Source organism: Mus caroli, chromosome 15 (assembly GCF_900094665.2).
Source record: "Mus caroli chromosome 15, CAROLI_EIJ_v1.1, whole genome shotgun sequence".
Taxonomy (NCBI): domain Eukaryota; kingdom Metazoa; phylum Chordata; class Mammalia; order Rodentia; family Muridae; genus Mus; species Mus caroli.
The window spans coordinates 53,324,248-53,346,262 of NC_034584.1; the positions used below are offsets into that span (position 1 = coordinate 53,324,248).

Sequence of the window (22,015 nt, forward strand, 5' to 3'; positions counted from 1 at the left end):
AGTGCTGGGATTAAAGGCGTGTGCCACCACCGCCCGGCAAAATAAATAATTCTTAAAAACAAAAAACAAAACAAAAACAGTATGCTCTCTTAACCACTGAGCCATCTCTTCAGCCCCTATAGAAATGTCTTAAAACCAGTCTTACTTTTAAATCTGTGTGTTCACTAGTGGATTCCATGTTCTCATCCACCACACAAACTGGGTTTTTGAATATGCAAATCCCAAGGACAATACCAGTGTACAGACAAATGTGCTAAGCTTTATTTGAGGTTTAAATGGGGGGTGGGGGTTCTCAGTAGGCTGTCATATGAAGTGAAAACAAGACTGAGCACTCAGGAGTAAGAGTGACCACCTTGGTTAGTTTTTATTCGTCAATTTGACAGAAGCTAGAGTTGCCTGAGTAGAGGGAGTCTCGATTGAGAAAATGCCTCTATCACATTGGTCTGTGGTACATTTCCTTAACCAGGGATTCACGTGGGAGGGCCAAGCCTGTTGTGGGGAGTGGCACCCTGGGCAGATGGCCATGGAGGATATAAAAAAGTAGGCTAAGCAAGCTACTGGGAGCAAGCCAGTAAAAAGCACTCCCCCACAGTCTTTCCGTTCCTGCCTCGAGTTCCTGCCCTGACTTCCTTTAGTAATGGAAGATGAAATCAACTCTTTCCTCAAGTGGTCCTGGCGTTTATCATAGCAGCAGAAACCAAAGGGACACACACACTCACACACACTCACACACACACACTAACTTTCTAATAATGCATGATGAGGCTTTCCATTGTTACTCATTCTCGTTTCAGTTCTGAATTTCCTTGTCAGGAAAGATAAGATAGACTACGGTTAGATTTATTATTATTTTTTAAAATTCTTGCAGGAGATGAAACTAAGGATAATTTGGGGACTGTTCAAAGCAGAACACCCAAGGCTGATAAACTTCAAGAGAAAGCTCCAAAATGGTCTAGAAGACGTGGGCCACAGAATCCTAAGCATGATGATACAGAAGCGTGCATCTGATATGGGCTCATGGAGATGAGATCTGTTGTCATGATTCTTATGAGAATGATGGAGAGACAGAGAAATGGAAAGACTCTATAGAGGAGGAATGGGGACCTCACCATGGAGGACGGAGTTCTAAAGACCATGTCAACACCTCTGCCCAGTGGAATTCATCTTTTGGAGAGAAGCCCTACGAGTGTTGTAAATGCTGGAAACATTTCAGCAATGATTTTTACCTCTATATGCACCAGAGGATGCACTCAGGAAAAACCATATAAATGTTCTGAGTGTGGGAAATCCTTTTCTAACAGTTCCCACCTGATTCAGCATTTGAAAACACACTCAGGGGAGAAGCCCGTCCCATGTGTCGAGTGTGGGAAAAGCTTCAGCAATACTTCCCACTTTACTGTCCACGAGAGAACTCACACAGGAGAGAGGCCTTGTAACTGTCCTGATTGGAAAGGGTTTTGGCCTTAGTTTCCACCTTCTTAGACACCAGAGAACACACACTGGAGAAAAGCCTTACTAGGTGGAAAATGTTCAGTCAGAGCCCCACTCTGGTGACTCATCAGAGGACGTACACGGGATAGAAACCTTTTAAGTGTCTCTCCACTGTGGTGAGCCCTCCAGTCAAAGGGCTGTTTGCTACCCAATCTAATCGGGTAGCAGAGAACCCATGAAGGAGAGAAAGCTTACAAAGGTCCAGACTGTGAGAGATGCTTCAGTGAAAATGCTTACCTTAGTTAGCACTGCAAAATACACATCCAGGTCTCCCCAGCCTCTGCAAGTGCGGCATATTCTTCATGAGTGGACCCCCCAAAACAACAACAACAACAGCAAAATGTTCAGGGGAAATGGTCCCGATCCTTTCATTTTTGGCCTCAAAATTATTCTCGAGTCCCAGAGCCTGCTGAGGTTTCTTTCTTTTTTCTTTTCTCCTTATTAGACTGTTAAAATTAAGGTGCTCTATGCTCGTTGCTCTCTGAAGTGTCTTTGTTGTGTTTGCCAAAAGATCTAGAAAAAGTCAACGTCCCAAATTAATGCATGGGAAGAACCAGGTCATCTTGGTATGAAATCTCGAGGGAGGGACACCACTAACGTTGAATAAAAGGTAGACATTAATACCATCAACAACAACAACAACACTCAAGGGGCTGGAGAGATGTCTCAGAGATTAAGAGCACTGGCTGCTCTCCCAGAGGTCCTGAGTTCAATTCCCAGTAACCACACGGTAACTCATAACCATCTGTAATGAGATATGGTGTCCTCTTCTGGCATACAGAAATACATGTAGGTAGAACACTCTATATACACATATACACAGTAAACAAACAAAGAAACAAACCTTAAAAAAAAAATCAAAGCCAGGAAGTAGTGGTGGTGTCTGCCTTTAATCCCAAGGCAGAGATAGGCAGATCTCTGAATGCCAGGTCTACTTAGAGAAAGACTGTCTCAAAAAAACCAATTATACACACACACACACACACAAACACACACACATATAAACTCAAGGTGAGATAAGAATATAAGAATAGCTTCAAAGGAAAATATAGGGTACTCATGACTAAACAGACATGAAATTGGGAATTATGGTTGCAATTGAATTACTGTATTTTGTCTTAGCAAATGGAGATAGATTCTTACTGATTTTGTGGGTTTACCCAGGCAAAACATACTTTTAAGCAAACACTGTTGATTTCTTGAATGTTTTCTGTGTCTAAAAAAGAAGATTCATTTTGAACACTTCACTCACTAGAATTGTTTGCAGCATCTAGAACTGTTGTGCTGCACTACTACAGACTCAAATCATACATGTCAATTAAATATTGATTCAGACAAGATGAATCTTCAGACCCATTCCCTTTGTTGCACCAGCTACTTGTTGGGTTCTGAAGAGCAGCATTTGACTAGTGGCTATTGTGTCATTCAAGTTCTTTCTAGAGCACCATTCCTGACAGGCTCATAGATACCTCCCAATTCTGTGACTCTGGCCTGATGTTTTGTTTGCCCAAAAGAATTACAATACTGTAGAAGTGGGATAGAGTTTTAAAGCATCGAGTCATGCGATTGATAATGACTGTTATCTTCTAATTTATGTCCGATTAAGTGGATTATCTAGTAATGGTTGCATTGTCTTGGCCAAAATCAGAATAACAAGAAGGATCCTGAGTTCTATTTTTCAATGTGGACAGTCTTTTCCCTGAGTTAATTCTGTGTTTTACCTTCGGACACAATTTCTTAGCTTCAGGAGTGACAGTTTTAGTTTGCCTCTTTGTATGCCTGGCGTATGGAACTGACCACCAAGATTTCATCCTATGTTCTGGGCAAATGCTGCTTTTTGAGCATATTAGATACATCTCATTTTCTCCTACTAGTGCCCAAAGGTGGGAGACATTTGGGAAGGTTAAGACTCATTTAAGGAAGCAAGCCAGTAAAGAACATCCCTCCATGGCCTCTGCACCAGCTTCTGCTTCCTGACCTGCTTGAGTTCCAGTCCTGACTTCCTTGGTGATGAACAGCAGTATGGAAGTGTAAGCCAAATAAACCCTTTCCTCCCCAACTTGCTTCTTGGTNATGATGTTTGTGCAGGAATAGAAACCCTGACTAAGACAAATTGGTACAAGCAGAGTGAGGTATCCTGTGACAACCTGACCACATTTCGGGGGGGGGATTGTGGAAGGACTTTGGAACTTTGAGCTAGAAGATCTATTCAGTGTTAAGAGCTCCGTGGGGTGTTGTATAGGAGCTTGGAAGACAATGTTGAGAACAGTGCAGAAGATGGAGGCCTGGCTTGTGAAATTTCAGAGGGAAAATTAAAGACTCTTTTCAGGGACATTATTACTTTGTGAAGATTCTGTGGTTCTGGTTAGCTGGGGCTGAAGAATCAGCTGTGATTTACAAGATACCAGAACTACTAAAGCAAAAACTTTGCATTACTGGGACTATTGATGCTGCTTAGCTGGAGCTAAGAAATTAGCAGTGATGAAGAAGAAACCAGCATCATTGAGGTGACATCTTCTGGGAAGTGTTTTCTGAAAGCACAAAGAGGCTGTGTTCCAGAGATAGCCAAAGTTGTACCTCATGCTGCTGCAGGACTTGGTAATGTGTAAGAGTTACCCATTAACTGGTGGTACTGGTTTTGAAGGCATGAAGGGGTCACGCAGAGCAGCTGAGGCTTGGCACTGTGAGAGGCCATGGAAGGCCATTGGTGAAGGTGCAGCCTCAGTTGCAATTGATGGCTCAAGACCGAAGGGGTCATGCAAAGGATTTGAGGCTTGGCACCCTGAAGAGAGCCTATGAGAGGCTATTGTTGAAGCCAAGTTACAGTGAAAGACAGCAGTGTTTCGGAGATGCCAGGACCATGAGATGACCACCAAGAACAGCAGCAGCAGTGGACTACAGGCAGCTGGAGCATAGATGACAACATGTGTGCTACAAAGGGCATGGCTGGAGAAGTGGCCCAAGCCCTTGGAGGAACCCAGAAGTGAGTTGGATCTCAGACACTGGACAGTTGGAGTTTAATTTTTGCTTTTGATTGTGACTGTGCCCTGATATTTTTCCCTCTTGAAGGAAAAAAAAAAAAAGACTCATTTAAGTTGCCTAGAATTTCAGCTTACTGTTGGTTAGACTTAGGAACATGGAGAGACCCTCATTAGGAATGTGGTGTTAGGGCCAGAGAGATGGCTCAGCTGTTAAGAGCAATGGCTGCTCTATCAGAGGTCCCCAGTTCAATTCCTAGCACTCGCATGGCTGCCTCCAGCCATCTGTTACTGTAGTCCCATGGGATCCAGTGCCCTCTTCCAAAGTGCAGCCATACATGTAGACAAAATACATAAGTAAATAAATTGAAAGAAAGGAAGGAAGAGAAGAAATTTGGAGCTAGATAGAGTTGGCTGTGCCTGCTGCAAAGGGTTGGTAGGTTACAGTTCCATGAGACTTTTAAAGGATAAACGGGTTAAACAACTGTACCTGTTTGAATGACTTAAAAAAAATCGCAGAAACTAATAAAGATATTTGAGAAGTGTTTAGGGTGAGACCTAAGCCATAGATAACTAAGAACTCAATGAAAACTTGATAATTAAATGGTAAGGTCGCCTGAAATTCGGTTACAAGACAGTAGCTGTGGGTAGTATAAAATGATGTTGTCAGTTTCATGAACTATGGCAGATAAACCGCTCAGTTACTTCTGTAACACAACATTCTTGGAAGGCTGCTGTAAGGGTTGAATGAATGTTTGCAACGCTCTGGCTTAGTGCTTAAAACATAAAATGATCTTATTAAGCAGTTTTAGGATTGCAGTTGATTAGGACATTTTTTTTTTTTTTTCCTTTCTCTTTCTTTAACCCGAGCAGGATTTCACTATGTATCTCTGACTGGTCTGGAACACGCTATGCAGACCAAGCTGGCCTCAAACTCACAGAGATCCTCTTGCATCCTGAGTTCTGGGATTAAAGGCGTGATCCACCTCCACCTACTGACTTCTCTCATTTTCTTTAGTCCTCGTCCACTAATTGCGGCAGGTTCGCCGGCGTGTCACGTCCTCCTCGCCTTCCTAGCCCGTGATCATCCAGTCCGCCCGGATGGCTCCAGTAGCTCTCTTGCGTTTGAGCCACCAGGAGCCACCAAGAGTTCCTCCAGAGCGAGCTCCACCCTCCGCAGGTGGGGCCTGAGGACCCGGCGGCGGCCTTGCGGAGCGGGCACCGCCCCATCCACCCACCTGCCCGGCGCCCACCCCACGCACCCGCCCCGCACCACGCAACATCGCCCTAGCGCCTCTGCGACTGGCGCCGCGCGGAGTGCGCCGCCCGCCATTGGACAAACGCTCTATAGCGCCATCTCAGCCTACCGCGCGGTGCGCGCTCTCATTGGTTCGAACGGCGTGGGAGGCGGGGTCCGCTCAAGGGGCGGTGCCGGGCCGGAGCCCCGCCTCCAGATCCCTGGGCTGGGCCGAGCCCGCCGGGCGGCTGAAGCGCGTGGAGCCGGGCTGCGAGCGGGGCGCGCAGCGGTTACTTTGGTTACTGTCCGCGAGGGATGCTGGGGACCCGGCGGGCAGGAGCCTTCGCCTCGCTCTGAAGGACGCTCATCCGGGACAGCCATTCACTCTCGAGGAAGGCAAGTGTCGGTCGGACAGGTTCCGGGCCGTGACTTCGGGGCTTGCTTGAGGAGGAATCTTTGAGGGCTGAGCTGCCAGGCTGCCGCCGCGCTTCGGGACGCCGTGGCCATCTTTTGTTGGAGAAGACTGCTGGGGCAGTGTTGCTAAGGGCAGCTTTCCCAGCACCCAGATCCTTCTACGCTCCCGAGTCCTTCCTACCGAGCACCTGCTGCTGGTGACAAAAGACCGTTTACAGCCAGACGAGCGGACATCGAAGTATACAGCCACATTCGCACCCCTTAGCCCAATAGAGAGGCCCCTGTCCATCAGTTGGCTGAATGAAGAAGTGTGTAATCAGGAGCCGTTGGAGTAGGCAGGCTTTAAATGCTGCCTTTTAAGATCTGGACAACTTAAGATACATTTGTACTCTCAATGATTTCAAAAATTGATCACATCTGATTAGTGATCCTGAAACTATTGATTGGAAAAAGTTCGACCGGTTGTCCCGGACCCCTTTGAGAACTACATTTTGGGGACATTTTAATCACTGAAGACCTTCCGAGGAAAAAAGACCTCCCCCAAGAGACCCCCAAAACACAAAATCCTCAGCCTTGGCTGGTGCCACCAAAGAAGCCTTTTGAGCCATGTGGACTTTTCTTGGCATTGCTACCTTCACCTATTTTTATAAGAAATGCGGGGATGTCACCCTGGCCAACAAGGAGCTCCTGCTGTGCGTGCTGGTGTTCCTGTCACTGGGCCTGGTGCTCTCCTACCGCTGTCGCCATCGAAACGGGGGCCTCCTTGGCCGCCATCAGAGCGGCGCCCAGTTCGCTGCCTTCTCGGATATTCTCTCTGCTTTGCCTCTCATTGGCTTCTTCTGGGCCAAGTCACCTGAATCAGAAAAGAAAGAACAGCTGAAGTCCAAGAGGGTATGCCTGATGCCACAGTGGGCAAATGAATGGGATCTTATTTTAAACTTCAGATCGAGGTCACTGAAGTTTATGGCTTCTTTAAAAGTCACGAAAAGCGTCAGTGTTCTCATTTGATTGAGTTTCTTAAAGTTCTGTTCTGTGTTGTGGCTGCGCTCTTAGGGAAGATGAAAAGCATTTGTTGTCTGGTCCTCAGATAGGGGTTGGGTGTTGATTTGGTAGGAAATGTTAGAATTTCATTTGGGAGACAGACTCACTGTGGCTTTTATTTAAAATCCCTGGGTAAGGATGATTTTTGTACCTGACAAGGGAGAATTTGTGTGGCAGGTAAGGCCACTAGTAAATGTGATGTCAGACAGTGGAAAGTGACAGCAATTTGAAAAGCAATAAAGATGCCCAGCACTTTAAAGTCTTGGGCAGAAATCCGTCCTCCTGCTAGCTATTGAAGCAATTAGTCAGCGCTGTCCACTCCTAAGTTGAGTCATAGCTGAATGACAGGCTTACGTTAGAGACTGGATCTTTAAATATTTGTGGTGCCATTAATTGCTTCGAGGGAATGATGGGGCCAGTGGTAGGTGATGAGAGAGGAAGAGGGCGGCAAGTCAGATCACGTAGGACCTACTAGCCAGGGATATTTGAACTTTTCCCTTAAGAGTGTTGGAAAGATAGAGTAACAATGCTTGATTTCTACAAACGTAAGAAGAAATGATATTTGGGAACTACATTGCAGTACACAGCCGTGCAAGAAGGGACATTGCTGTGATGCTGAAGCTGGGTGTCCAGTGTGCATGAGAGAGAGTGGCCAGAATGAGTTACCCACCTAGCAGTGTAGACTTTGGGGTCCGCTTTCTTTAATAAAGTCCATAGTAGAAATTAGCAAAGTTGGTAGAAGAAAAGAACTTGGCTCAGAGTTTTGGCTCTGCCACTTGTTGCTGTAACACTGTGGGAATGGTTTGATTTCTGTCAAAATCAGGAGGTTCCTGTTATCTTAGATGAGGGTGGTACCACCGTCGCTGGTAGTCAGGGAATGAAGTAACTTCATTCATATTTGCAGAATGGCCGGTGCTCAACCATCTAATAAGTAACGAAGCTGTTGTCACTAGTCTAAAGATGGCATTCTCTGTTGGGAGTAGGGAGGATGCTCGACTGGTTTCATTTGGGGACTGCTTCAGGCTTTCTCCTTACCTGGAAACCAGAGAGCCAGCTGCTGGCGTGAGTTCTGTTCAGTGCTCACCACTGCATACGTGGAAAATCACAAGTTGTGAGAGACCTGCACCTGTAGATGCTCAGTGTGGAGTTGAGTAGTTCAGTTATAGGATTGGTCCTGGTTCTGTATTCGAATCTCACTGTAGATATGCACAGGGTTAGGCCTCATGTGGATTTCCAAATATGTCCATATAACATTTTCTAACTACTGTGTCCAGAAAAAGGAACATGTATATTTAATTTTATTGGGATATATACATTTGTTTTAGTCAGTATTTTGATCCTGATTATATATGGTTTGGACTTAAAATTATACCATGGATATGATTTAATCATGTTTGTGGGGGGAGGGGAGTCCAGCTTTTGCTCAAGATGTAAAAGTCCTGTGTGTTTATGTGCGGGTTACATGGTTTATGTCAACAGATTTGGAAGAATGATAATCATTTTTGTTAAACAGTGCAGAAAAGAAATCGGTCTTTCAGAAACGACATTAACAGAAGCAGCTACCTCAGTGTCGACCTCGTCCGTGACGGACCCGGAAGTGATCATCGTGGGATCTGGTGTGCTTGGATCTGCCTTGGCAGCAGTTCTCTCCAGAGATGGAAGAAAGGTGACAGTCATCGAGAGAGATTTAAAAGAGCCTGACAGGATAGTTGGGGAGCTGCTGCAGCCAGGAGGCTACCGTGTTCTCCAGGAGCTGGGCCTTGGAGGTAGGCTCATCTGGTGTTGAGGCGTTGTGTAAATACGCGCTCTTCACTCTGGACTGTTCAGGCCGCCCACCCTCCCTCTCTCCCTCCCTTCCTTATAATAAGCTTTACATGATCTAAAAACTTCCTGTAAAAATGAGAACAGAGGAGGAAAGAACCGTATCATTGTGTGAGAAGAGGCAACCCAGACAGAGTGAGACAGTGAAATGCCCTAGACCGTCACGTCAGCAATGAAGACACTCAGCTCAGTAACCAGAACTGTCATTTACACGGCGTGGAACACGCTCCTGGGGGGTGCTGTTCCCGCCGGTCTTAAGTACGTCTTCCATTCATTTAGGAAATACTTATTAATGCTGTCTTTGAGTGAGGTGTTGTGCTGAGTACCAAGATGGACTAGTGATCAAGACAGACATCCTTGAGAAGTAGCACAGAAGGTCCTTAGCTGTAAGGTGAGCCCCATCTGGAGGAGGTCAGAAGAGGTTGGTGGGTGCCCTGGAACTGGAGGTACTGATAGGGAACATTGAACTGTGGTCCTCTGATCAGCCAGCTGAGACCTCTGCTGAGAAACATTTATGTTTTGGTTTTTCGAGACAGGGTTTTTCTGTGTCGCCTTGACTGTCCTGGAACTCACTTTGTAGACCAGGCTGGCCTTGAACTCCGAAATCTGCCTGCCTCTGCCTCCCAAGTGCTGGGATTAAAGGCGTGTGCCACCACTGCCCGGCTGAGAAACATTTTTAATGGTGGAAAACAGAGAGGGTGAATATGAGGACAGCGGAGATGCATTTGATACAAGAATATTTTTATGGCAATGTATGATAAAGTAGGGAGAAGCTGATGATGTGGCTGGGAGTGACAAATATATACATATATTTTAAAGATTTATTTTATGTATGTGAGTACACTGTCACTGTCTTCAGACACACCAGAAGAGGGCATCAGATCCCATTACAGATGGCTGTGAGCCACCATGTAGTTGCTGGGAATTGAAGTCAGGACATCTGGAAGAGCAGTCAAGTGATCTTAACTGCTGAGCATCTCTCCAGCGGGACAAATCCTTTTTTTAAGGGGATAGACTTGCTGAGTTCCATAATTGTATTGTCAAGGTACATGAGTTCAACTATCGCATTATGCCTTATAAACACATAACAACTGTTATATGTCAGTGAAAAAGTATAAAAATAAACACATACTCTTTCTCCTGAAATGGCATCCCCATTGTTATCAGGCAAGAGGAGACAGGAGACAGGTAGGGCGAGCTCAGGGCTCCGTTGCCTGGAGACTGACTTTAATCACCACAGAGGCTGGCTGAGCATGGTCCTTCCACAAAGACAGAAAACACTGACAGGTGGCCTTTGTCCCACTTTTGGAGGCTACATCCCAGTGGATGTTAAAGAGGATGTGCTAAAGGACAAACATTTTTTTTAAAAAAGTAGATGAAGTATATGAAGATTGTAGAGGCTAGAGTAAAATCAGAAAGCGTGGGCTAGGGAGTTGGGGAGTGGGGATAGTTTGCAATGGTGAGAAGTTACCTCTGAGTAAAGAAATGGAGGAGAGTGAGCCTTGGAGAGACCAGGAGAGGACGAAGTCTAGGCCTAGCTTTTGCTTTCTGTGAAGAGACACCAAGCCCGCTGGACCTTCCTGTTGTCGATGGAGGAAAAGCCAGCTAAAGAAGGGGGCTCCTAGGGAGTGAGGGGGAAGCCTCTGGGAACTTAAGGAGCTAGTACGTTTCATGATTTAAAAGGGTGATCAAGAAGACAATCTGAAAGTACAGCCTGAGTAGAGAGAAGAGCATGGAGTCAGGGCCGAGGCCAGAAGGACGTTATCCGGATGCTCTTGGAGGGTCAGTAAGAGTTGATGACTTGGCCTGCAGTCGCAGCAGTGCAGGCGTGAAAGTGCTGATGAGTCAGGTGTCAGGGGTGAGAAAGGCAAGGCCAGTAGAACTTGCAGAGGCTAACTGCTTCCAGGAAGCCTGGGACGGAGCTCTGGGCCATGAAAGTACAGAGGTCAGTGAGGCAATGGAAGACCAGTGGGCCATGAAAGAAGCAAAGTGACTCCTTGCTCTTGAGCCACACACACAACAAACATACGTACCTGGAGGCAAAACACGCATACATGTAAAATACAGACATAGAGTAAGCCAGGAGCTTATCTTGATGCTGGAACAAACCTCAAGCTTTGTCCCCACGCCCCATAGGGAATTTGAAGGCATGTGCCGCCACACCAGACATGTTCCAGTTTGATGATGGACTCTGTATAGCTTCCTATTAATCATTGCTACCCTTGCTGCTCATTATTTATTCTTTTGTAAGTGTTTTGTAAGCTTTTCCTTTGTAAGTGTTATGCGTAATGGTAATGCTTTGTTTCCTCTGATATTTTTCCTAAACCACTAATTGCCATTTATTTTTACGTTTTCACATTTTTAATTGGTTCTTTAAAAATGTCCTCTTTTGCCTTGTACTTTTGTTACTACTTATAGTGTCTTAAAGGTAAAAACGCCATTTTTACACAAGCCCAATACATACTCTGCTTTTTTGCCTTTCTGTTTGATATACTAAAATTACTCTGTAGTGTATCATGAATCAGTGTTCATATACACTGGGAACCATTAGCAGTTAGGAAATGTCCTCATTGGTTGGGGATAGCTACTTTGTTATACACTGAATTTTTATGTATAAATTGGGACCTTTAAAGTAGTTTTAACTGATACTGGGTTTTCTCTTTTCCCCTCCTTCCTTTTTTTCTCCCCCACCCCCTTCCCCACTTCCTGTGGCAAATATACTTGTTTCTACATTGGGACACATGGTAAGAAGGCCCGGGTGTAAGAAGGCCCGCATGTTTTCTGTATCTTAATGGACAGCAGATTCACTCAGGCCAGGGTTGTGGCTGATTTCCTATCAAGCAGTCACAGATCTGAATGACGGTGCTGTTAACCTGAAGTGTATCTGTTGATTTGTCTTCTGCAGACCTTTTAAGGTTTGTGTAACTGTGGTACCAGTTCAGTTCCCCAACTGGTCTTACAGCTTTGTAGAGCGGAGCCTCAGTTTCACTGTGTCTTTTTCTTGGTACCTTTCTTGGTAACTCTCAGCATATTAATAAAACTGTTTGAATTGAACTTTTCTGCAGATACAGTAGAAGGTCTTAATGCCCATCATATACACGGCTACATAGTTCATGACTATGAAAGCAGATCTGAAGTTCAAATTCCGTACCCACTGTCAGAAAACAACCAGGTGCAGAGTGGAATTGCTTTTCACCATGGCCGATTCATCATGAGTCTCCGGAAAGCAGCTATGGCAGAGCCCAAGTAAGACCACAGCTTTAATACATAATGCTGAAGGCTCAAACCTGGGTCCTCCTGTGAGGGTTAGTGGCTAAGAGGACTTTCTTTTCTTTTTTCTTTTTTTTAAAAGCCAAACTTCTTTTAAAGATTTATTTACTTATTTTATGTATGTGAGTACACAACAGTTGTTTTCAGACACAGCAGAAGAGGGCATCAGATCCCATTACAGATGGTTGTGAGCCATCATGTGGTTGCTGGGAATTGAACTCAGGACCTCTGGAAGAGCAGTCAGTGCTCTTAACCACTGAGCCATCTCTCTAGCCCGGCTTTCTGTTCTTGCAGAACCTGGAGTTTGATTCTTAGCACCCACATCAGATTGCTCACAACCCTCTGTAGCTCCAGTCTGAGAGGATCAGATGATCTCCTCTGCCTTCCTCAGACATCTGTACACAAGCACGCACAAATAGAAAGAAAATGTTTTATGCAAGGGAAATTACATCAGTATTCATGAAAATTTTTGTTATGGTCCAAATGGCATAGGCATGATAAAGAACCTATAATTAAAATATGTTCAGTGCCTAGGTAAAAAATGTTAGAGAGTTTTACTTTAAGTCAGAACTAGGTGATGGTTATTTAATTGGAATTTAGAGGGCTGCGTAAGTGCTGTAACCTAAGGCGTGTGCCCATGTGTGCCCATTTGAGTCTTGTGTTTGTGGCTGTTACACCTTTTCTAGAGAGAACAGAAGACAAGAAGAAATCCCTGTTCCACTTACCCTGAGGATGTAGTCTGACAGGATTGGCTACTTGTCTTGATTATTAACGTGTATTAGCCTCTTGTCCTTTAACAATAATTACGGAAGTTTTAAATATGAGAGCACTCATGTTGTTGACACAAACCCACGTGTTGACAAAGTAAAAGTCGGTGGACTTTTCCTTGGGGCTGAAATGTCCGGTGTCCATGGGAGCAGGGTGGGAAAGGCCTCAGGTGGATGGATGCGTGTATAAAGATGGGAACTGTGGATCCTCTGACGGCTATGACTACTTCCCACATTTGCCACATGCCATCTTATTTTTAAAAAACATAACTTTCTTCAGAATTTCATACATGCATAATTGTATTTTTATCTTTTTTTAATCCTAATTCTTGTCAGATCTACCCCACCATGGCCTTATCTCCTCCCTCCGCCCGGTTTGATTTTTTTTTTATCTGTCTTACTGAGTGCAACTGTGCTACTTATGTACTCATGGGTAGGAGGATGTCCACTGGAGCGTGGTCAGCCTGTCACATACCACAACCCTAAACTGTCTCTGGAGGGACTTTCACAGCTCAAGCGTGCTACTCCAGCCATGTGTTTCTGTTCATCCTTTAGTGTAAAGTTTATAGAAGGTGTTGTCCTTCAGTTACTAGAGGAAGACGATGCTGTGATCGGCGTGCAGTACAAGGACAAGGAGACTGGGGACACCAAGGTGAGAGTTAGTAAAAAACGTCATCTCTTCCCGTTGTTGCAGATGGGCTCTTTTCCTACCCCTTTAAAATTCTGCATTAACTTGTGTATGTGTGAGTGTGTGCCAGTGTGTGCATGGGGGTGGGGTGGGGGGAAGGTTAGAGGACCATATTTGTTCAGGGGTGTCTCTCCTGCAGCTGTTTTACCAAACACGTTGTTATAGTCACTACTAGGAAAACAATGAAAATAACTAACTATAAAATAGTTTCTAGTTTGTTAGTGTTGGTCTATTAAGGAGGAGGCAATGGACCGTCCTACAGGGTCACCCCTTCCTAGAGCCTGGAGTGTGATAGGGTTACCTGGTTTCTTGCTCACAGTGTAGGAGTGTCACGTTGTTGGGTGTATAAAGATGCTGCTTCTATCTAGCCACTCATTAAACAGCACCGAGAGAAGAAATGTCATTTTATAACGAACCTGGGTAGTTCTTGGAGTTTGTGATGAGGTTCAGTCTTCTGTGGCCCATGTGAGCCTTTGTTGGTTACGGTGGAGAGTTTTAATGGCAGAGGTACAAAGGGAGAGACCTCCAGGGACTCGGGATCAGGCCTCCATTGTCTTCTGCCTCTGTGAGAGTGTATTATGTTTAGATATTTCCCTGTTGGCTTTAGAAGCACGGGTAACTGACGCCGGGTGGCCCTCCTGCTCTCCTCTGTTACAGGAGCTCCACGCCCCGCTCACTGTTGTTGCGGATGGGCTCTTCTCCAAGTTCAGGAAGAGCCTCATCTCCAGTAAAGTCTCCGTTTCTTCCCACTTCGTTGGCTTCCTTATGAAGGTATGGAGGAGTGTAGTTGGAGCAAAACAAAAGCAACTGGAGATGTGAGAACTACGAAAGTATTTTCTTTTCTTTTTTAGGATGCACCACAGTTTAAAACCAATTATGCAGAGCTTGTTCTGGTCAACCCCAGTCCAGTTCTCATCTACCAGATTTCTTCCAGTGAAACTAGGGTACTTGTTGATATTCGAGGAGAATTGCCAAGAAACCTAAGAGAATACATGGCCGAACACATTTACCCGCAGTTACCTGGTAAGAAATAGGATTTCACCCTAATTATAATTTACGGTCTATAAGCTAATCTCACAAAAACCTCTTTCCAGTTTTGCTGAAAGCATTGTCTAGATGAGACTGAGTGATAAGCATACCTGTTTGTGTGTAGCGTGTATTTCCTGGGATCCCACACTTAGTAGATGGTAAAGTCATTGTGGTTTTCCCTGTCTCCTCTCATGAATTTGACTGGTTTCTTCCTCTTGTCTCTTGTTGTGTTCAGCTGTACATGTTATTTCTGTCTATTTCCCCTTAGATTCCTTTGTTATTCCTTGTATAAGGAGGTGCTTAATGGATAGTTTTATTAATGAAGTAGGTAATTGGTGATTTCTTGCCAGGAACTGTGGAGTAGCTAGCATACACACACTGTTGGGAATTGCTTTATAGCTGATGAGGAGATGTGTGCTAATTTGAGACTGAAATGCTTATACTGTTTATTTGGGTGATGGGATTAATTGCAGACCACCTGAAGGAGTCATTTCTGGAGGCCTCTCAGAATTGTCGTCTGCGGACCATGCCGGCCAGCTTCCTTCCTCCTTCCTCAGTGAACAAACGAGGTATCTTTTACCATTATTTTAAAATGCCGCCATTACTTCAAATGGCATGATTGAATTTGTAATCTGGCATACAGTTGAAGCAGAGAGTTGGCTACCTTGGCCAGAAAGAGTGGGAGGAGTGTTGGTTCCCATAATAAGTTCCCGACATGGAAGCTTTGGGGTACAATTATTATTTAGCTCTGCCTTTGTAGAGGACGCCGTGGCAGTCACTGGGAGTACAACAAGGAAGTTAAAGGTTGCCCGCTGGCTTGGAGGGAACTGCAGTGTTTAGGAGCATGTAGTTGAGTTCATGGGGCACTGATAACAGTTCCAGTAAAACTGCATTTATGGAAGCCGGGCATGGTGGCGCATGCCTTTAATCCCAGCATTTGGGAGGCAAAGGCAGGGGGATTTCTGAGTTCGAGGCCATCCTGGTCTACAAAGTGAGTTCCAGGACAGCCAAGGCTATACAGAGAAACCCTGTCTTGAAAAACCAAAAAAACAAACAAACAAAAAACAAACAAACAAAACCCCCTGCATCTATGGTAGCACGGAGTCACTGTTTGGGTTGTCCGAGGCTGGGAGCGGGGTTCTGCAGTAGAAGTGTGGCTGGGGAGGAGAGGACATTGCTTGGGTATGAAGCTGCACTGGGATGACGGTGATCAGTGGGAGCAGGGACTGAATAGGAACAGGGTCTGCAGAGCCTGCTCCCAGGCTGCCTGAGACACGGTGGCATTTCAAGGAGCGCCATTTAAATGTATATTTTAAAGGCTTATTACTTGTTGTTTGGAGACGGGGTCTCACTGTGCAGTCCTCCGTGGACTGAAACTTGCTATGTAGATCAGTCTGACCTCAGATTTACAGAGATCACCAGTCTCTGTTCTTAGTGCTGGAGTTGTGCCTGGCTAAGGATTTGTTTTTACTTACATGTGTGTTTGCCATGTTTATGTAACACCTCAGAGGCTAAGGCATCAGCATCCCTGGAACTGGAGCTACAGACGGTCCTGATGTGGGTACTGGGAAGCACACTTAGATCCTCTGGAAGAGTAGCACATACTCCTACCTGCTAAGCCATCTCTCCTCTCCCTCTCCCTCCCCACCACCCCCTTTTCTTTTGGAGAAAAGGTCTTAATAGCCCACACTGAAACCAGATGGCTGAGGATGACCTTGGTCATCTGTCCTGCCTCTACTTCTCAAGAGCTGAGATTATAGGCACACACCACATGCAGGGCAGCGTATGTGTTTAATATTTTTAATATTTAATTTTATCCTATATAGGCACTGGAACTTAAGGGTTTTTTGTTTGTTTGTTTTTTGGCATCAGCTTTGTTGAGATCTTAAGTTTTTCAGTTCAGCCACAGAAAGCAGATTTAATTATAGTTTACTCTTGGCTATCTTAGCTCCTGTCAGTCACAGGTTTGTTAGCACTAACGTTTTGTCTCCGAGCTGTTCAGGATTTCATAGTCTTAGTTCTCTTTCCGCAGGCGTCCTTATTCTGGGAGATGCATATAACTTGAGGCACCCTCTTACTGGTGGAGGAATGACAGTTGCTTTAAAAGATATAAAATTGTGGAGACAACTGTTAAAAGAAATTCCTGACCTTTATGATGATGCTGCTATTTTCCAGGTAAGAGTCTAGAGTTTTCCTCCCACAGAATGGCTCAAAATACATCTGTTGATGGATGAGCAGACTGGGACCCCAGTGGGAATCTATGCGTGTGTGGGGCTTATGGTTCATAATGGTCCTTAGTCTTATTCAGGTATAATAAGCTTGACTTTCAAACTGCATTTTTAATGTCTATGGTTTAGCATGTGTACAGCAGATTAGCCCAGCCCACTCTTCTCTGAGCTATAAGCTTAGCCTCAAAGTCATGTGATCCATTGCTCTGAAAGAGTGTGGCAGTATTACCTGCAGATAGGCCTTGGGACAGATAGCCTTTTGAGGAGATGATAAACATTTACTTAAGCTTTTTCCCCTCCTGACTATATAATAAATGATATTCTTCATTTTTTAGGCCAAAAAATCATTCTTTTGGTCAAGAAAAAAGACCCATTCCTTTGTTGTGAATGTACTGGCTCAGGCCTTGTATGAATTATTTTCAGCTACAGATGGTAAGTATAGATGGTTTTAAGTGAAATGACTTGTAGATTTTTAAGTTTTCTCAGATAAGGGACTACATTACCAAAGTTAGTAGTTAGTCTATAACCACACATCACCTGACTACCCACTGCCACGTGGTAGTTCTTGTGGTGTCTCAGTGTTGGGAACAAAATAAAAGGGACGCCCAAGGTGGGCCCAGGGGAAGTGGGGGAGGAAAAGGGGCCTAATGTCTGGCCAGAGCTCCTGTGCTCTGGGCAGGCGGACACAGGCAGAGATGCCAGACACATTTTCACAGGGCCCGGGGTGAGCATGCCTGACCCATGTGGGTGGGGGTGGAAAAGGGGCAGCCACCGACTGGGCTCCCCCCCCCCCCCCCCTGCCGGAGCTACCTTGCTAGCACCCCGGGGTTGCAGGAAAGAGGGAATAGGGGAAGAAGTTCCCAACACTGACCAGAGTGCGCAGCGGGCCTTGATGGAGCAGAGCAGAGACTCTATGGTTTAAGAGCCTTATTATAGAAATGCAGGGGAAAGAGAGAGGGTGGAAAAGAGAGAAGAGAGGAACTGGGGAGGTGGTGGAGGTAACTGAGGAGGAGTTTAGCCTGAAGGTCAGAAGCTTGGGCCATTGCTTACATGACTACTGACCATGCTTCTCTTGTCGGGGCTGTGGGAGGTGGTACCTTAGGCAGGGGCCAGAGTTCCAGGAGCATGAGGAAACCCCTACCGGGTCATGTAGGTGAATCATGACCATTGGGGTTCAGACCTCAGCTCGACTGGAGACCAGCCTGCAATTCCCCTCATCTCAGCATCATGTATCCGCCCACCACTTCTTCTGGGGGCTGTTGGCATTCCTTAGAAAACACCCGTAGCAGTATTTCAGGAACGTATTTGTTTGAGTCCTCTGGTCCAGGCTAGAGCATATATGGCCTCACATGGTATAATGTTGGTGAAAGGCCTTTCTGGCCAGCTATGGAGAAGCAGTATGGTTGAGTTTCTTTTGAGTCATTATTTATACAGCACTAATAGGTACCCCCGGCTGAGGTTGGAGCTCTTTTCCTGCTACCGTGCACAAGAGACTCGCATTGCAAATAGCCATGTGCATTGCTTTGTTTGCTCCGTTATAGACAAGTTGGCCATTCTAGGTTCAACATTCATAATAATGAAAATGTAAAATTCTGAGCTAGATGTGGTGGTGCATGCTGCTTCTCCTAGCAGCCAGGAAGCTGAGGCAGGACGATTGGGAGAGCAGCCTGAGCTACAGACATAGTAAGATCGTATTTCAAAACAAACGATACTCTGGCATCTGCACCCCTCCCCAATCCATGTATTAAACTTGCAAAGTAAAAAGTTATTTTAAGAAACAGACAAAAATAAGGTAAACATCTGAGATGCTTCACGCTCTTGGTTGAGTTTCTTGGTGCTCATTAGCAGTGAAAGTGGGACTGCTTCTCAGACTCCAGCCATCCACCCCCTCTTGCTAAACTCATTCATTGTGATCTAGACCAATCTGGACGAAGTGGAGTGGAAGTTAAAGTGGACAAATGAGAGGAAGAGTGTTCGAAGTTTTGAGTTTTTCTAAGCTATTGTATGTTGCAGTTAATATTAATTGGGGCTTTCTACCCCGGACCTTAAAAGACTTTTTATTTATAATAAGCCTTAAAGCCCTAGAGCTGGGCAGTTATTGTTGTTCTCTGCTATTTTGTCTACTTTCCCATCATTAACCCTGAGATATCACTTGCTATGTACTGCCTGGGTCACTCCTACTCCGAACTGGCCAGCCCTTGAGGCCATGAGCTTATAATTCACATACCCCATGGTGCCTTCTTCCTTTCTCCTCTTTCCTTGGTCTGTGTCAGCCCTGCCTACCTGTCTACTGCCCAGCTACAGGCTATAGGCATTTTTACTCAACTAATAGTTTTAAATGAAGGAGCAAGGTTTGCACAACAAAAGTTGGCATATGTGAGAATTCACTTGTCTAGACCTTGGGATATAGAATTTAACATAATACATACAGACCAAAGCTCAACACATATCAAAGCTGCCAACAATGTTAAAGTTAATGACAGATCTGGGAGGAAAGAACTTTATAGGATAAAAATATACCATGTTTCATCCTTACAAATAACTCCTGTAAAGAAAAGTCGATCACTAAATTGTAAATTCTTCAAAGTATGTTTTATACATATATGGAAATGCCATAATGAACCTCTTATTTTATCCAGCTTAAGAAAACTAAACGTTTTACCATGACCAAAAAAAAAGAAAGAAAGAAAAAGAAAATCTAGCCATGGTAGTGCATGCCTTTAATCCCAGCATTCGGGAGGCAGAGGCAGGCAGATCTCTGTGAGTTTGAGGCCAGCCTGGTTTACATAGTGAGTTCCAGAACAGTCAGGGCTATGTAGAGAGACCCTGTCTCAAACAAAACAAAACAATTAAAAAATTAGTTAATAATTTAAAAAGACTTTAATAGAAAAGTCTAGGCACTTTAAGAAAAGAACCCTGACTCTAAACTGTTAAATGGTTGTTTGTTATGCTGTTCTGAAGGCTTCAAAATGCATAAAAAGGTTCCATGTATATACGTTAGAGATTCACTGCTTGATGACCTGATGCCGACAGCATGGGTTAGGCATTTCAGAACCTGGGCATTTTTTTAGAATTATGTTCTTATATATAAGAGCTTACAAAGTATTTGATGTCACTTAACTTAGGACAAAGTCATACGTAATTTAAAAGTAACTTGTAAGACCTAAGTATTAGAAAGTAGAAACAGATCATTCATACCATTACCCTGAGAGTACTGACCTGGAAATGTGAAGGAACTCTTGGTTGGTGAATTCTAGGACTCTTGTTTGTTTTTGTTTTTCCGAGATGGAGTTTCCCAGGCTGTCCCAGAACCCACTCTGTAGATCACGCTGGCCCCGAACTCAGAAATCCACCTGCCTCTGCCTCCCAAGTGCTGGGATTAAAGGCATGTGCCACCACTGCCCAGCTCTAGGACTGTTAAGATAATAATTTCTATGTTTTGTTTTAGATTCCTTGCATCAGCTCCGAAAAGCCTGCTTTCTGTATTTTAAACTTGGTGGAGAATGTGTGACTGGTCCTGTTGGGTTGCTTTCTATGTAAGTTCTAAGAGCAGAAGGGAAATGCTCAGTTTATGTGAATCGTTATCCCATGGGCATTTAGTTAGATTCTGTTTCCCATTCATGCCCTAGTCACAAGTAGCCCCAAGAGGCAGTGATGTCTCAGTAGGTGCCAGGGTCTGCTGCCTGAGTTTTCATACTGAGTTTGGCCCTAGAACCCGTGTAGACGGGTGGACTATAGAGTTGTCCTGATTGCCACATGTGTGCTATGTATGTAGTGTGCGCCCTGCCCCCAGGTGTTATGTACATGTGTGTGTGCACACACTAACACAAGAGAAAGGATTTAAAAAGTAGCCTCAGGAAATGAACACTGGGCAGCACAACCCTGTGCTGTCCCCCTGATGCAGACACACTGAGAACTGGCGGACTGAGGCGCTAGACCTTTGAGTAACATTGATGGTTGTTTTTCACCTGTGATGTCATCACTTGTCTGGCCCACAGGAACCAAGAATAACGGAGAATTCTGAATTCAAATATTAATCTTGCAGGCTTGAAATTTAGTAGTAGTTTTGCTAATGCAAACATATACTTGGAAAGTCTGAGAAGGGAAATTCAAGGCACAGATCTACAGTCAGAAGATCAGTTCTGATGCCAAACCCAGACAGACTGCAGCAGGCTTCGTTTTGGATCTCAAAGATTAGTGGTAGAAAACACTTGGAAAAATAAGACTTAAGAGTGAGCATGGCCACCAGCTTCTCAAAAGTGCTCATTTCTTCTAAGTAGTTTTTTTTTTTTTCCTATCATCTTAAAGCCCATTCTTGTCATTGAATGTAGCAGGCCGATGAGCTTGCTAAGTCCTCACATGTAGAGTGCATTAAACTTTTATTGGTGATGCATTTGAACCTTTGTGACTAATTTTATTTAACCATGTTTCTTTCCTATTACAGATTGTCTCCTCACCCTCTGCTGTTGATGCGACACTTCTTTTCTGTTGCAATCTACGCCACGTATTTCTGCTTCAAATCAGAGCCGTGGGCTACAAAACCACGGGCCCTTTTCAGTAGTGGTGCTGTACTGTACAAAGCGTGTTCTATCATATTTCCTCTCATCTATTCAGAAATGAAGTATCTGGTTCATTGAAAGGGAATCCACGTGCAGTCAAGTCCCTTGGGGCTTGAAGAGGATGTATATAGCATAGAACTGTGTCACGTCCACAGTGGACTTGAGGACCAAGCTTGTGTCTAAGCATGTAAATATAAGCCTTACAGTTGCAAATGAAGGTCAGAGAAGCTCCATGTTTAAAAGGATGACTGTTTCTACAAATCAGTGCTAACATTCAAGTTTTTCTTTTGATTTCAGGATTTGGGGTGACTCGTTGGGACAAGCCAATAAAATGAAGAGTGAACTCTCACGTTCTTTTGGTTTTTTGTTGTTTAGCTTCATGGTCCCAGAAAAGATAACCCAAGTGGCATAGAGCGGTTGTTAAACCTGCCAGTATCTAGTCCTTATTGTGTGTATGCATGTGCTCGGGCATGCCTCAGTGTAATACACATA

General features: G+C 44.6%; 1 protein-coding gene across 1 annotated transcript; it reads left to right on the top strand.

Annotated features, from left to right (window-relative positions):
* The first annotated feature begins 5,940 nt into the window (after positions 1 to 5,940).
* On the top strand, positions 5,941 to 21,872 carry Sqle (squalene epoxidase). Its single transcript, XM_021183466.2, has 11 exons — positions 5,941 to 7,011; positions 8,675 to 8,927; positions 12,048 to 12,228; positions 13,575 to 13,671; positions 14,365 to 14,478; positions 14,559 to 14,730; positions 15,210 to 15,305; positions 16,769 to 16,911; positions 17,300 to 17,396; positions 20,413 to 20,500; positions 21,409 to 21,872. Exons 1-11 carry the CDS (start codon positions 6,727 to 6,729, stop codon positions 21,599 to 21,601), a joined length of 1,719 nt encoding a protein of 572 aa, XP_021039125.1. The 5' UTR covers positions 5,941 to 6,726; the 3' UTR covers positions 21,602 to 21,872.
* Positions 21,873 to 22,015: the final 143 nt, after the last annotated feature.

What these genes read in the sequence shown, in the direction of transcription:
- Sqle (XM_021183466.2), top strand. Translation starts at nt 6,727, where the DNA reads ATGTGGACTTTTCTTGGCATTGCTACCTTCACCTATTTTTATAAGAAA. An exon ending in TTCCTCAGTGAACAAACGAG is followed by an intron (nt 15,306 to 16,768) that starts GTATCTTTTACC and finishes CTCTTTCCGCAG; the next exon opens with GCGTCCTTATTCTGGGAGAT. An exon ending in CCTGTTGGGTTGCTTTCTAT is followed by an intron (nt 20,501 to 21,408) that starts GTAAGTTCTAAG and finishes TTCCTATTACAG; the next exon opens with ATTGTCTCCTCACCCTCTGC.